The sequence below is a fragment of the Bombus bifarius genome, unplaced genomic scaffold (assembly GCF_011952205.1).
Source record: "Bombus bifarius isolate JDL3187 unplaced genomic scaffold, Bbif_JDL3187 scf7180000008013, whole genome shotgun sequence".
NCBI classification, from domain to species: Eukaryota; Metazoa; Arthropoda; class Insecta; order Hymenoptera; family Apidae; genus Bombus; species Bombus bifarius.
In genome coordinates, this window is record NW_022884389.1 from 135713 (window position 1) to 149755 (window position 14043).

The 14043-nt window shown below is 31.9% G+C and overlaps 3 protein-coding genes across 4 annotated transcripts; 1 reads left to right on the forward strand and 2 right to left on the reverse strand.

The window, feature by feature from the left end:
* The first annotated feature begins 991 nt into the window (after positions 1 to 991).
* LOC117206915 (globin-like) lies at positions 992 to 5315 on the forward strand. 2 transcript variants are annotated; one of them, XM_033446620.1, is made up of 4 exons: positions 992 to 1309; positions 1386 to 1606; positions 1855 to 2080; positions 4076 to 5315. In XM_033446620.1, the coding sequence occupies exons 2-4, from the start codon at positions 1452 to 1454 to the stop codon at positions 4208 to 4210; spliced, it is 516 nt and encodes a 171-aa protein (XP_033302511.1). In that variant the 5' UTR covers positions 992 to 1309; positions 1386 to 1451; the 3' UTR covers positions 4211 to 5315. The 2 variants fall into 2 exon arrangements, with proteins under 2 accessions (XP_033302511.1, XP_033302510.1); XM_033446619.1 differs by having other exon boundaries at positions 992 to 1606.
* On the reverse strand, positions 4209 to 5757 carry LOC117206919 (the record flags this gene model as incomplete). The annotated part of the gene is made up of 2 exons (XM_033446624.1): positions 4209 to 4379; positions 5510 to 5757. Coding segments are annotated over 2 exons (390 nt in total), but the record flags the coding sequence as incomplete, so codon positions are not given.
* A 490-nt stretch (positions 5758 to 6247) lies between these two features.
* LOC117206913 lies at positions 6248 to 11910 on the reverse strand. Its single transcript, XM_033446615.1, has 4 exons — positions 11646 to 11910; positions 10291 to 10385; positions 10082 to 10223; positions 6248 to 8568 (listed from the first exon to the last, which is right to left on the reverse strand). Exons 1-4 carry the CDS (start codon positions 11699 to 11701, stop codon positions 8337 to 8339), a joined length of 525 nt encoding a protein of 174 aa, XP_033302506.1. The 5' UTR covers positions 11702 to 11910; the 3' UTR covers positions 6248 to 8336.
* Positions 11911 to 14043: the final 2133 nt, after the last annotated feature.

Consider the following 14043-nt stretch of genomic DNA (forward strand, 5'->3'; position numbering starts at 1 on the left):
ATAATAATTAGACATTTCCAGGTCAACCATATTAACTATTGTTATATATTCTTTTCCATTAGGTATATACAATATATCTTAAAAAGTTACGCCGAGATTTCTTGTTACTTGCTAACTTTATGCTTTTATAACTATAACTTCGTTCTTCCAAGTCAGGAAGACTTAAACGGAAAAATCAATATATACGTTTCAGCATAAAATTAGTGTACGTAATTCATTTGCTTGCAGATTTAAATAAAACCACTTCCTTATTCAGAAAGAATTACAGTTGAGTTTTCTGAACGTTCAATTTAATAATTGCTTAGATTGTGCTGCAGCTAAAAAAAGCATGATATTTATATTATTGGACAAGGCGTACTACTTTTACTCTATTATTAAGTATAATAGTATTAAGCAATACATCAGCGTCCTCAAAGCAGTTATTCTATTTGTACGTAGCATCGAAATTAATTTGGTTTAAAAAAATGTTATTTTATTTTATCTTTTCCTGATAGCGAAGTATAAGCAAATACAAAAAATTACTGAAACTGTTAATTTAGTTAATTGTAAGACCGTAATGAAATCAAAACACAATTCAGAGCATATAGAACATACATGTCGTTAACACTAGAATTTTGTTTTATTGATATTAATATTTGTTACATAATAGTATAGTTATATAATAATGTATTAAATTTGTTATGTAATAGGTATTAGAACGTTCACAATTATTAGGACTATCGCCAAATTATTATTATCGTTATATTTAGCACAATTTCATACAATACATTTATTTTATAAATTCCACGGGTACTTCGATAAATTTTAATATAATATTTTTTACATATAGTTTTAACAGTTCTTATACGTTTTCTATAAACGCTACAAACAGTCAATTATATTAAAAGAAATAGCTCTAAAGCTATTAGCTCTTAAGCTATTTTCTAAAATATTTCGGTATTCGCATAGAATAGCATTTTTCTTTGATGTGATTCCCTATTGGAAATTGGTACGTGCGAAACTGAAAGTTGGTTCCTGCTATTTTTACCTTTAACGATCATTATCAGTGGGCTAGTCCACTTAAAGCAACATGTACTTCAGCCCAAAGAACAGTCGTTTTCGAGTTACCGTTACGCAAGCAACTCTTCCAGTCATCAGTGGAAATAAACGACTACATATTATCAATATCTTCATCTATCTGCATAATCAAAGGCAAAAAAAAAAGACGAAGTAGTACGTTACTTGATTTTTATTAGCAGCTATTTATTGCTAACAATATTCCAGTCCATATACATGTGACACGTGTAGTGTATAGTATAGAATTTTGAAGGTACAATAAATACTCGCTATAATAAATCGATTATACTATAATAATGAAGTTATAATACAATAAATTCCGACTACAGTGTGTTGATAGAAAGATCGTAAACAGACTAAGTTGATAACAAAGAAAGTACGAGGCACCTTTTAAAATGGGTTCTATGCTAACCTATTTTCTCGGCAATCCAGACGATGATGTTGTAGATCCGAAACTTGGTTTGACCAATAAAGAAAAGAGGATTGTAAGAGAAACATGGGCTGTATTGCGTGCTAATTCGGTAAAAGTTGGCGTAGATATTATGATAAGGTAAAACAATATATATAAATACGTATTGCATCATTTTTTTTTTTTGGCGCTAATTATGTAATGTTGTAACGTTTTGCAATACTTGTCAGAGTCGAAATTCGATCACTATGTTAACGATGAGATAAAATATTGATCGTTGAAATATTAATACTACCATATAAGAGATAATGTGATACAATTTTAATATGGAAACTCTTGTGCGATGAAGCGTGTGTCACGTATAGGTATACGGGATTATTTTGTTTCAGTTACTTTAAAAGATTTCCTCAGCATCATAGAGCTTTCCCTCCGTTTAAGGATATTCCGGCAGATGATTTACTAGATAATAAAAAGTTTCATGCTCATTGTCAGGGCATTATGAGTACATTGAACGATGCGATCGATGCTTTGGATGATATTGACTTAGTGGACGCGATATTGCATACCACTGGCAAGAGACATGGACGACGTGGTCAGGGCAGACAAGAGTTTATTGTAAGTCTGTCTTATTTTTAACTACTATATGTCCGATTAAGCTTTTTATTCTTAATCTTGTTAACGTTACTTGTGTAACTTATGAATTTCCTCATTAATAATTTATTTATTAAATGTGATTGGTGAAATAGTTATCGTATTATTAAATTATTAAATTATTATTAAATTATTATTAAATAACATAGAGATTAACGCGTGACAATAACGTAGAATAAATTAAACTTTGAGGATAATGAAATAATTAAAATTATTCAAACAATTATTATCTTTGTGTAGAGTGTCCGTGTACTAAGATCAAAAACACAAATTTTTTGTTTAATTTACCTCTTGAACTTTTTAATAAACGCATGATATAGTGCAATGTACTATAAATATTTTTCTTGAGCTATACGTGTATCTTAATTCTAGTTCCAAATATATTGCCATTCAATATTGCGAAAATATTTATCTTACAATGTTATCGTTATGTATCAGATATAAAGACTCGATTAGATTAATTGCGCAAATTGATAGTCGTCGATGTTCCTTCGGTAGAGACAAAACTTTAAAGTCATCATTTATCTTTGAATATTGTGTGACATCATTATCGCTATACTTATACGTAACAGCAAAGGTATGGATGATGAATAGAAGATGATAGAATCAATCACGATTTGATTTATTCGTTGACATCAGCATTTTTTGTTAAAATTTTAATTTTGAGTTTGATTGACTTTTATCTTTGTCACGTAGGATGGAATATGGAATATGGAATAATTACTCTTTTTTTTATATAATAATTCTTCTTTCTTCTAAGTATATTCCTCATTTTGCTTTCTTTTTAAGTATGCAAGTCATTAACTATTAAAAACAAATTAGTCTATCGCTACATCGAAAAATTATAGAATATTATTACTATTAACTGTAAGAAATGGTAGGAAAATCGCGGACCCTACAATCCGCGCTATCGTTCGCTAAGACTGCTACTTTAAATGCATTGAAACTGAAACGACGCTGACGAAACATTTTTCTACAAGGTCAAAACTTGCAACCGGAAGTCTTGGATGGTTTTAACATGCATCAACGATAGCTTGCAGACTTCCGGATATTAAGATGTGACGAGCAAGGTTGTTCGCGTTGATAATGATAGCTTCAAGCCAAGACTGACGTTGTATCGACAACCGAAGTAAGATAGAACGTTAAGGGTTTTCAAATAGAAATAATTCAATATCGACTATTTCTTCAATCGTTTAATATTAATAATATAATATCATACATTAATACATCAATAAATTTTGTTATCGATAATTTTCTAATTATTAGGTACCATATCAATTATTTGATTAGATATCGAAGATTTTTAGATCGTACAAATCGATAATTGTTGTCAACGAATTTAATACTGTAGAGTATAAAAGGTGATAGGTTATTGGTAATACATTTAAGACGAAAGATATTGTCAATACTCTCGTCAAGGTTAACATAGCGAGGTTAACGTGTTTCAATCTTCAAGTATTATTATCTTCAAGTATTACAGAGTATTGCAATGATTCTTGAATTGCGTCAGTAAATATTGCAGTTTTTAGATAATAAGATTTGGTGATTTGAATCTTTATAATCGATGTGATATAACAAGCTTAGGGTTTAAAGTTTGATCTTTTCTTCAAACTGATTAACGATAAGAGCTATTTTCGACCTAATTGTATCTTTTTGTCGTTATCAAATTTAAGGTTAAGAAAAAAAAATGAAATGATTGTTATGTATATGCGTCAATATTTTGATAGAGATTCTACTAAAACATTAAACTTAATTAAAATTATTAAAATTATTAGAAATTAAATTTATTATACCTTAAAAAATCAAAAATTGAAATGACATCGTGATTCAGCCACAAAAATTTGAATAATATAGGGTATCGCCTTTACACTATCTTACAAATGAAATGTTTCGTACATGTTCTATATTATTATTATTTATTACTCGGTCGTTACATACTATCATTATGTTACATTTCAGGATTTGAAAGGAGTGGTGATGGACGCAATGAGGGGCGCGTTTGGATCGAAATTTACCACCGAAGTGGAAGTCGCTTGGGACAAAGCGATCGATGTCTTATTTTCAAAAATATTCGAGGGTGAAGATATGATATAGCAAGTGTATAACCACTAAACGATTTTTTTAATCAGCATCCGTATCGCTATCGCTATCTGGATGTATATAATCAGTAGCTACATTGCTTCTTTCAGTAGTGTATTTCTTCTTTCTTCTTTCCCTTTGTACTTTATATTCTTCGTCTTCACTTTCCTGTTGCTTTAATTTTCTGTAAATTAAGCACGGGTATATAAAGGGTGTATAAAAAAGAGCCGGGGAAAAGCTTTAGGAGCATACAATACTCGTGAAAACAAGGAAAAACGTCTTAATAAACTTGGGTTGAAAAACCATTCATTTCATAGTTATCGCTTAATGTATAAAAGTATAGTATATAAGTAAAAGATTAGAAAAATGGCAGGATTGTCGTGTACACAATTGTATGAAAAAATGTGCCTAAGTGTGTGTTGATTGAACGTAATGTCGAAAGTAATGTCTTATTGAGAAAAATATCTCGTAGCATTGAAATTAATAGTTATTACCCATATTTATTAAGACTTTTTTTGCTTGTTTCCATAAGTATTACACTATGTCAAAGTATTTTCCCCATTTTTTTGTACATCCTGCATATATATATATATTTGTGTAAAACGAAACACGAAACAAATAGACAATTTTTGTTATTGGTATCTATAACACGGCAAAAATATGCGGAAAATGATAATCGTACTTGTACTTGGTTTTACGAAAGTGCTGTCTGATCTTTTGCAATACTGTGTAACATATCAGTGTTAGTAGGGTTCCTAGTAGTCCTAATAAGGTTGCCATGAGAATAACATCAATTTGCAGCCAAGGATCTTCTTCTTCATGGCGTTTGAATGATTCAAGCGTTACTGGATAACTGTGAAATTTGAAACGATAAATGCAAATGTACCGACAATTAAGGCTGTTCATGGCTATGATGCTTTTATTTTCAAAGAAACATTACATTGTATTAAATAGATATAGAGGTGATGGCAATCCATATTTTTGGAGGATGATACACTAGAAGTTCAAGATTGTAAAAGAATGTATAATTGATACTCTCAAGTTGATTGTAAAATACGAAAATAATTTCGGAATAGTATCTACTTGAAATAAAGTATAAAACTACATTATGATAGTATTATAGAGAGGATTTCTCTTCGGTCTTATTAAATGGAATTTTTATTTAGATGAAGATAAAGAACTTCGTATTTATACTCTGTGAGACTTAAAGCGTGTTTTATTCTATCGAAAGAAAAATTTGTTAAACCGATATGTTATACTCAAACCGTATCGTTATTTAAACGGTAATCGAAAAATTTCATCAAGATTACTTACGGCAATTCCGTTTCTTCTTTGACGAGTTCATCGAACGTGTTTACCAGTGCCCTGTCGAGATCTTTCCCTATTTGCACGAACGAGGATTTTCCTAACCAATCTGCCAGATCATTTCGATTTATTTGACGAAGTCTGTGGGTTAAAATCTCATGAGTGTTTCCTTTGCCTTCAGCTGGAGAACTATTCCAATGCAAAAGATGGCGGATGCAAGGTATATCGTCGTCCACGTTACGTTCTTCCTCACAAGATTATCAATAGTATTATTAGCCATTAAAAACGAGTTATTATTTTTAATGGAAGAAGTATAACACATATAATATTATTATATTTAGCATAATTATAATACTAATATCATAATATATAGTAACATAGTAAATATAATAATTAATTACTATTAGTATTATAATATAATATTATATATACACAATATGCTGTTTTGAAGTAATCGTTATTGAAGTACTTTCAACTGACTCGAAATATAATTTAGAATTATCTCGGACTAAAACAAGCAGATAATTTATCGTAAATACGAACGTAGTCATAACTAGATTGCAGATGTTTACGCAAATTTACATCTTCATAAACACGACTAAAGAACTGAAACACAAGCCAGAAGTTTGTATCACTCGTTGAATATTATAGCGAACTAGACTATACTATATCTACTTTGGATATTTTAAATACAGGGTGTCTCATAGCATCGGGGACTTACTTCGGCGATAGATTCTGCACGTGAACAATAAAAAGAAGTTCGTATATCCCATTTGACCTACTTTTCGAGTTACGAGTTTTGACGAACTATATCTGCATATCTTCACAAAAGATGTTGAAAATACCCTTCTACCATTCGAACACAAGCCCAGCGACATTTTACCCATTGACTGTCTTACCCTTCCTATTTCTCCAGGTATCGTTTTAATTTTCTGGAAGCCTTGCTCGATTCTCTCGCGAAGTATTTCGACGCTGCCAACGGGCAAATTATTCCAACATAAAATTTGCTATAGTTCACAAACGCAGTCAAATAAAGCATGCGTTTATACGAACTCTTTTTATCGTTTTTACGTGTCCGATGCTACACGGGAGCATTCTCCGTATTTTTGAGTATTATGTACATTCTACGTGGTTTCATATACGTACAAAATAAATAAATATTCACTTCACGATCTAGTTATAACAATCTCCCGACTTGAATCCCACCCGGAAGCAATAGGAAGAATTGAAGAAGTTAATAAGTAAATTGAAATTATAGCTTATGTTTCTTGACGTGTCTATCAATCTCTTCATTATACCACTCGAGATGAATATACCTCAATTTTCCACTAATTTTACAATTACAATATATTTCTTCCAATAAAAAGAGCTGATATGGTCGCTATTGTATTCTATTCGATCATTGTCCGATTTACCAGCAGCTGCGAGATTGTTCGGTAGATCGTAAGTGATATAATGAAGCGCAGCTATCAAGCGTCGACACTCGAAAGGATTAAGGCGTGCGGCTAAATATTCCAGCTCGTTTAAATTGACGTCGATCGTGCCGAGGACATCGTATCGCAGCAGAATAACGATGAGGCTTAACCTTGTGGGCCATTCGTGCGTCCTTGATAATTCTTTCATTGTGAGGTTCACGAAACGAAACGTCTCGAAACGGCGACACAAAATGATCGTTCTTTGCTTTGTTTCGCGAGAAATTAACTTCGGCGAATTTCACGGCTGACGGACTTCTATGACTTTCAAATAACACGGGATCAACTCTGACGAATTTCGGATGGTTCGCTCATCATTCGGTAATTTGCGGTTGTTGGAGTTATACATGGTCGAATGGCAAAATATATTTTACGAAATAGACACACAATGACTCGTCGAAGTACCTGGATATTTAAAGAAACTTTTCATGGACATATTATACGAGTTGTACAAAAAAATTGTGAAATTTGGAATGTACCTGAAAATGTATAGATATAGAAGTTGCAAAATATTTGTTGCAAGTATACATTTCGTAAAGACCGTAGAAGTATTTAAAAGGTCAATTATTAATTATAATAGTAAACGACAGTATTCAATGAGACCATCTTTAGCATTAATCGTATATTTTATTAATTATTAAATTATTCTTGTTGTATGCTAAATTACTAAGTGTATGTTTGCAATAAATATCTTGTCGTCTCTACATATATTTTCTAACCAGCTCATATGACCGGTCTTTGTCCTGAACCTTAATATAATCGTTTTTAATAATATGGACGACGATTTTGTGAATTTCTATTGGCTCGGTAAACATTTCATAGTCCGTGAAACAATATCGTCGCGAAGCGGTTTCTGACATGCCATACGCTAAAAAGAAAAAGACGCTGCTTGGAGAGGGGGGATCGCATGACTTCGTTATATGTATAGTGGCAACGATTCTAAACAAAATACAATTCTAGCGTAGAAGGCCACCGTTGCGTTGCGAATGGCAGTAAATTGTCTCTGGTTTATAAATATTTTCGACTCCTGTTTCCTTTTGTCATAGGGTAACTTTTCACGAACCTAAATCTTACACGAGAAATGCTTTTTAAGAATGGTGAAAATCGCATGAAAATCCGTCCACTGGTTCTCGAGATCGTACTATGTGTATAAATTAGTTTCAAATTTGACCAATATTATAATTACGATTAAAATTTCAACAAATTACGTGTTGGTGAAAACTTGTTATGGTAAGCGTTCGTGAGCCAGTGTACGATCGTTGCAAAGAGAAATTACACGCGTGAACGTTTAATGAGAGCTTTATACAACCCATGCAGCAGTCTTTTCATGTTTATGTCTTAAATAATACATTTAATTACATGTTTCATCTCTTCGGTCTTTTGGTGCTTTTCTTCCGTTTCTTCTTGTAACATCTGTAACAAGCCATCGGCTCTGGTTCTTCCGGTTCCTGTGGTACAGATGGAGGTGGCGCGGAGTTTTGCGTGGCTGTGTGCACCAATTCGTACGACGGAGGTCGTTTCCTTTTTATTCGTGGCTTTCGAATGAAGTAACTTCTAGACACATCCTCTATGTCATCTCCGATTGCGATAAATTTACTGATCACAAAGCAATTATTATTCGATAAGTTCACTATGTAGAATATCTTCGAATAAGTGGTACAACTAGAGAAAGAGTAAATCTATATGAAAAAATAAATTCAAAATGTAGAGTAACAATTGTAGCTGCATAGGACTTTTCATTTTCGAATAAATCCACATTACGCGTTCATCGAGCATGCACGTCTTTGACAATAATTTGTTTGAATTATTAGAAAATATGCTACTACTATTATTATGTTACTACTTCGTAGTAGCCGCTATTATTATTAGTGATACGCGTTTCATTAGTCGCCAGCCAAAAGTTGCAGCTGCAGCAATTGAATTTTGTTTACTGTCTCGTCTCGTTGGTCAGACTATATGCTGTTACTTTTTAAACGAAGAAAATTTATTTCTTCAACAAGATAAATTATCACATCGCTACACTTTGATAAAAGCATTGAATAAGTTTAAAATAGTTGGAATAATTTGTTATTAAATTATTAAATATTTACTCGCGTTGAATCGTTTATAATGGTCAAATAGCTCAGTTATCATAATTTTCGGCCGTAAGTCTAATAGAATTTTCCTTGTGGTGACGCGTTAACTGTATGAATCAGAATAAGTTAACAAGAAAATACGTTCACAAAAATATCGTAAGCATGGTACAATAATGCTGGCAGAACAAAGGCGATCATTTCGAGCAATGTTTCCATTGACAAAGGGAAAAGATTCTTTGTCAAAGAATACTTCTATTTCGTTGCTCATTCTTTGCTATCTAATGCGATAAGTTCAAATACCAATGTTGATATGTAAGCACGAGTAATATCGTACGTTGTACAGAGTGAAATCGTATTTGACGAATCTTCAGCATCGATCTATTGAAAAGTTAAGTTTGGTATAAGAAAATGATGCTCTACATTTTTCATTTACCTTTTCATGTTCAGTGGATCGCGAAAGTATTTGAATATTTGTCATAGAAAACTCTGACGTGTATGTGTATTGTATGGATTACATAAAATATTGTGAAATATTAGCATTTTAATGCGACACGATTCTCATTATTGTACTGATAAAATTTAAGATCTAAATATGTACGTATACAGAAGTTACAAGTTATTTATTGCAAATGTACAAATATATTAGCATATGGCAATAGTATAGCAATAGCATAGCGTTAACAATCAGGTCTCGGATGTATAATTAGTGTTAAAGATAATGCCATTAAATATTAAGGCTTATTAACGTATAATCGATTGTTTAAATACTTTTGTAATCTTCGTGAAATATATTTGCATTAAATATCTTGCAGCTTCTACGCTACATTTTTAGAACTGTTCCAATCTTTACTACATAATCATGATGATTATAGGTTTTATTAGAGTAATAATTTTCAAAATATCTCGTATAACGCATAATAATAGATTTATAAAAGATTTTTACGAATGTTCTAATAGTTTCTTAGTATTTAGTATTACTTAGTATTGCCCGGAGCGTATCGGTTTGAAGAACAAATTAGAATAATTATAATCACCCTTTTTTCTTCTTCCCTCGTATTCTATCGAATAGTTTCATCAGTCTGTTCCTTATAAGTAAAGTACATAAACAAGATACGACTATGATCGAAGCGAGAACGATGCCTGCGCTGTGCAACGACAGTTTGATAGTAGTACGTCCTGCGAACGATCGTAATACATTAAGATTAAAGAGGAGTTATTACAGCCAAAATGTGACATTTATTACCACTGATCTTCTGAATCATCTGCTCCGAGAGTTGAGGTTCTGTATTACTATCTTTCTCTTTCAGCGTGGCTGTTGTCGCGACTCCTTCGTATTCGCTGAAGAATGTTACAGAATGAAAAAGACAGCGTGATACAATTAAACGAACGTCTGTATATCGTAGTATCGCAAAGGGTATTCTAAGAATGCGCGCAGTATTGTTTCTTGTAGTTTTATCGCCTGCGTCACGAGTATATTTAGAAAAAATTTCGAAATAATTTATCTGTAACGTGATAGGGATGGAGGACAAAATAAAAGATTTTTCGCGAAAAAAATATTATGGTATCGTTAGAATCGTTTAATTATCCATATATAATAATTATTGTCATATGACACGACGATAGACGATACGATGAAGAATGACAAATTTAAAAAGACACATTATATTCTCAGTTTTAGCATTCTTCCCCATTATGTATGTGCCAGCGATTATGAGAATGGACTAAGTTATATGTTCGAGATGTATCGTTTCGAGATATTTAAAGCTTTGCGTTTGACGTATGAGTTGAATTCTATTTAACGACGCAACAGCCAACTCAATGCAGTGGCTCGATATCTACTACTTTGCTAGGATGGTTTCAAATTATTGTAATGTAGGTAGACTCATCGCAAAAATAAACGATAAAATCACTTTTCTTAGATTCTTGAACGTAGGCTATTTCTATAATCATCGGCACCGTATATGTATGCGAATTTATATGGATATCGATTAGCATTCAGCAAAGAAAAATGATCAAGAAGATACAAATTTTTAAACGAGTATTTTTAAAGAAATTCCTTTTACGATTGAATTCTTCGTTTAAAAACAAAATCCAAGAACTCTTTCCTATATCTTCTAGTTTCCAAAATATTTCAAAAAATATGTTTTCAAATGCTAACTTTGAGAACTGTTTTCAACTCTTCCAAATAAACAACGAATTGTTCTTTTACTGCGTAAAACTTTCATTGCTGAAGTCTTATTAGCGTTGATCGTACACAGTTTGGGAAGTTATTTGAAAATCTATAATGATATCAGCAAACTTCTAATTGCTCGTGTGAACTCGTTTCTACTATTTACCAATTATCGGCGTTATTCGGCAAAAATTCAATTATCTGATAAAATTATATTTCATCGTTATAATCATTTATAAGATTATCGCTGTTACATTTTATCATCTATTCTTATTGATCATTTTCACGAATTAACGTTAAATATTAAGAGTTATTCAATATGAAGATTTCGAAATCACCGTTTGAGGAATTATAATGCATATCTTCTTAAAATCTATGCCTGAGTTATATCTAAAGCTTATTTTGTTTCTTAAACGACGATAACTCACTCCAAATCGTCCGCTTGAGCTTCGCGAATTACTTTCGGTGACTTGGAAGTTTTCATGCTGAGTTCTGCGAGACACGCGATTAAATCCCTCCTTCCGATGCGTTCAAGAAGACTGTTCAAGATCGGATACGTGTTCCTCGTAACCGTTCTTAACTGACAAACCCATTTCACTAGTCTTCGAAAGCAATTTTGTTCTCGAGCTAACTTTTGTATTTGTGCTTCCGATAGTTGAGCTGTTACAATATTTTATAACATCATCCGATACCTTTCCACACTATATTTTTAATCGTTTGAAAACCTTATGAATATTAGAAAAGAATTTTTTACAGCAAGTAATACGGACAAATTTAGTAATTAGGCAATCTTGATATTTGCTTATGATATTTACCAAAACCATATCGCTTTCACTAGCTAATATATTTTCCATGTTATTGTGTATATGTGTAAATATTTCTTGAAAATGTTTTAGCAAATTAATAGAAAAAAAATCGAGTATGGAACATTTATACGTAATATACGTATAGGCATAAGAAATTTCTGTACATTGGAAGCGATTTATTAGTTGCAATCATACAACAAAAATATTTTATACGTATGAGATATATGTTGGGATTGTAATTAATTACATTTAAAAATAAGAGTTACTATTATAATATTTCTACTCCTTGGAAAAATGTATAAAAAGGTATACAGGGTATAGCGTTAATTCGCGAATGTAATATTTACTTACTATTAGAATCTAAGGACACAAGTTTCACGCACTCTTCGGGCTTCAAATTTGACGCTAACAGCTGCAATTCTGGCACATCAACCTCGGTAATGATCTTTGCGAAGTAAAAAACAATACATTGTAGTTTTTGACAATCTCAACTGTGTTTGTACATCGTCCTGTATCATAATTGAAGAGTGGGAGTAAAAAAGGGTGTAAGTGCCATTTGAAAAAAAATTTTTTTCTGTCCTTAAAAGGCTCAGTAAATATGAAGAGAAACGTTATCGCCATAATTCGTTTTTAGCATTTCGTATACGTTGCACGGTCGGTTTCTTAAATTAGATTGTAAGATGCCATGTGCCAACGAGCTGCTTCCTCGTGCTTGAACGTATAAGCATTGCGTCTTTGATTCCGAAAAGACGTTATTATTATTTTCATCACTCGTCGCGGGTACTGGCGATCGTAGCCTTTTTAAGGGAGCTATACGATGGACTTACATTCCTTCTTAAAAAATAAACTTCCTTTTGTTGTTAATTAACAGATGTTTGAAATATTAAAATAGAAATATCGTGAAGTTATACAAAATAGAATAGTACATGTGATAAATAAGTTCTGTTATATTTTGTTAACAAGCAACATTTTGGCAAGCAAGACGTTGTTTTCCACAAAATTTTTGTTGTGGGACTTACGGCCTTATTGACTTTCACTCTTCGATCATTGTTTAAGACAAAATTATCATATTGATTAGTTTAAGAATAATTATAACAGACAACGAACGATTTACAGCATTTTAATTTTTTGATGAATATTTGGGAAAATGTTCTTCTTGGATTAACGGCGATAATGAGATCGAAAGACGATCAGATTGTATAATTCGATCGATCGTTTTAATTATCATTTTTCACATCAACAAAACGAAGATATGAATTTATAAAATTACAAAGTTATTTTTTCATTTCAATTAGAATTTTTGTTTGCGTTATAACATGTCTTATTTGAACAATTTACATGAAATACAACATACCTGGAGAAAGGAACAAGTAAGGTTGAGCAGAAGAAGAAACAGTGCATCTTTCAATACGTTTCTTAAATTCATCGAGAGTTTCGACGAATTAACACGGTTTCGTTACATGCTTTACGTTAATTCATTACAGTCTCCGGAAAAGTAATATCGATTGTATGATTTTTATGTTCAAGTCAAATCTTCTCAATATTCTGTAATAAGTAGAATTGATTGGTTAAGATAGCAGAAGGTGTGAGAAATAGCATTATCAAAGAACGAGGCAACACTGATGTAATAAAAGGGATGGAACCTTAGAAATGATATTTCTTTTAACAGACTATTCAACATAACTGACAATTCTATTTAGTAAAAGAGTGGTGCAGAATTGTCCTTAGTTTATTAACTATACAAGAACAGCGACACAGAACAAACAGAATACTCTGAAATATTTTTTACATCCAACTTCATGTTTCAAGTTAATGTGTCTCACAAACGCTCATACGTGTGCCATGAATATAGTGTTTAACGTTGCACGATTAAATAATTTGTCAAAGAGATCATCTTTCGAATTGATCCATTAAAACATTTGGAGCTGAAGAAAGATGCCATAGTCGCTTCGTAATCGATAGCATTGAAACGACTGTCGATTATGGATCTGTCGAAAAAAAAAAGAAAAAAATATTTTCT

Bases quoted from the DNA above. Each gene is read 5' to 3' on its own strand.
- LOC117206915 (XM_033446619.1), top strand. From the start codon at position 1,452: ATGGGTTCTATGCTAACCTATTTTCTCGGCAATCCAGACGATGATGTT. The intron at 1,607-1,854 runs GTAAAACAATAT...ATTTTGTTTCAG, and splicing joins GGCGTAGATATTATGATAAG to TTACTTTAAAAGATTTCCTC. The intron at 2,081-4,075 runs GTAAGTCTGTCT...GTTACATTTCAG, and splicing joins AGGGCAGACAAGAGTTTATT to GATTTGAAAGGAGTGGTGAT.
- LOC117206913 (XM_033446615.1), bottom strand. From the start codon at position 11,701: ATGAAAACTTCCAAGTCACCGAAAGTAATTCGCGAAGCTCAAGCGGAC. The intron at 10,386-11,645 runs GTGAGTTATCGT...AACATTCTTCAG, and splicing joins GCTCAAGCGGACGATTTGGA to CGAATACGAAGGAGTCGCGA. The intron at 8,569-10,081 runs GTGATTATAATT...CTTTGTGATCAG, and splicing joins CGAGGGAAGAAGAAAAAAGG to TAAATTTATCGCAATCGGAG.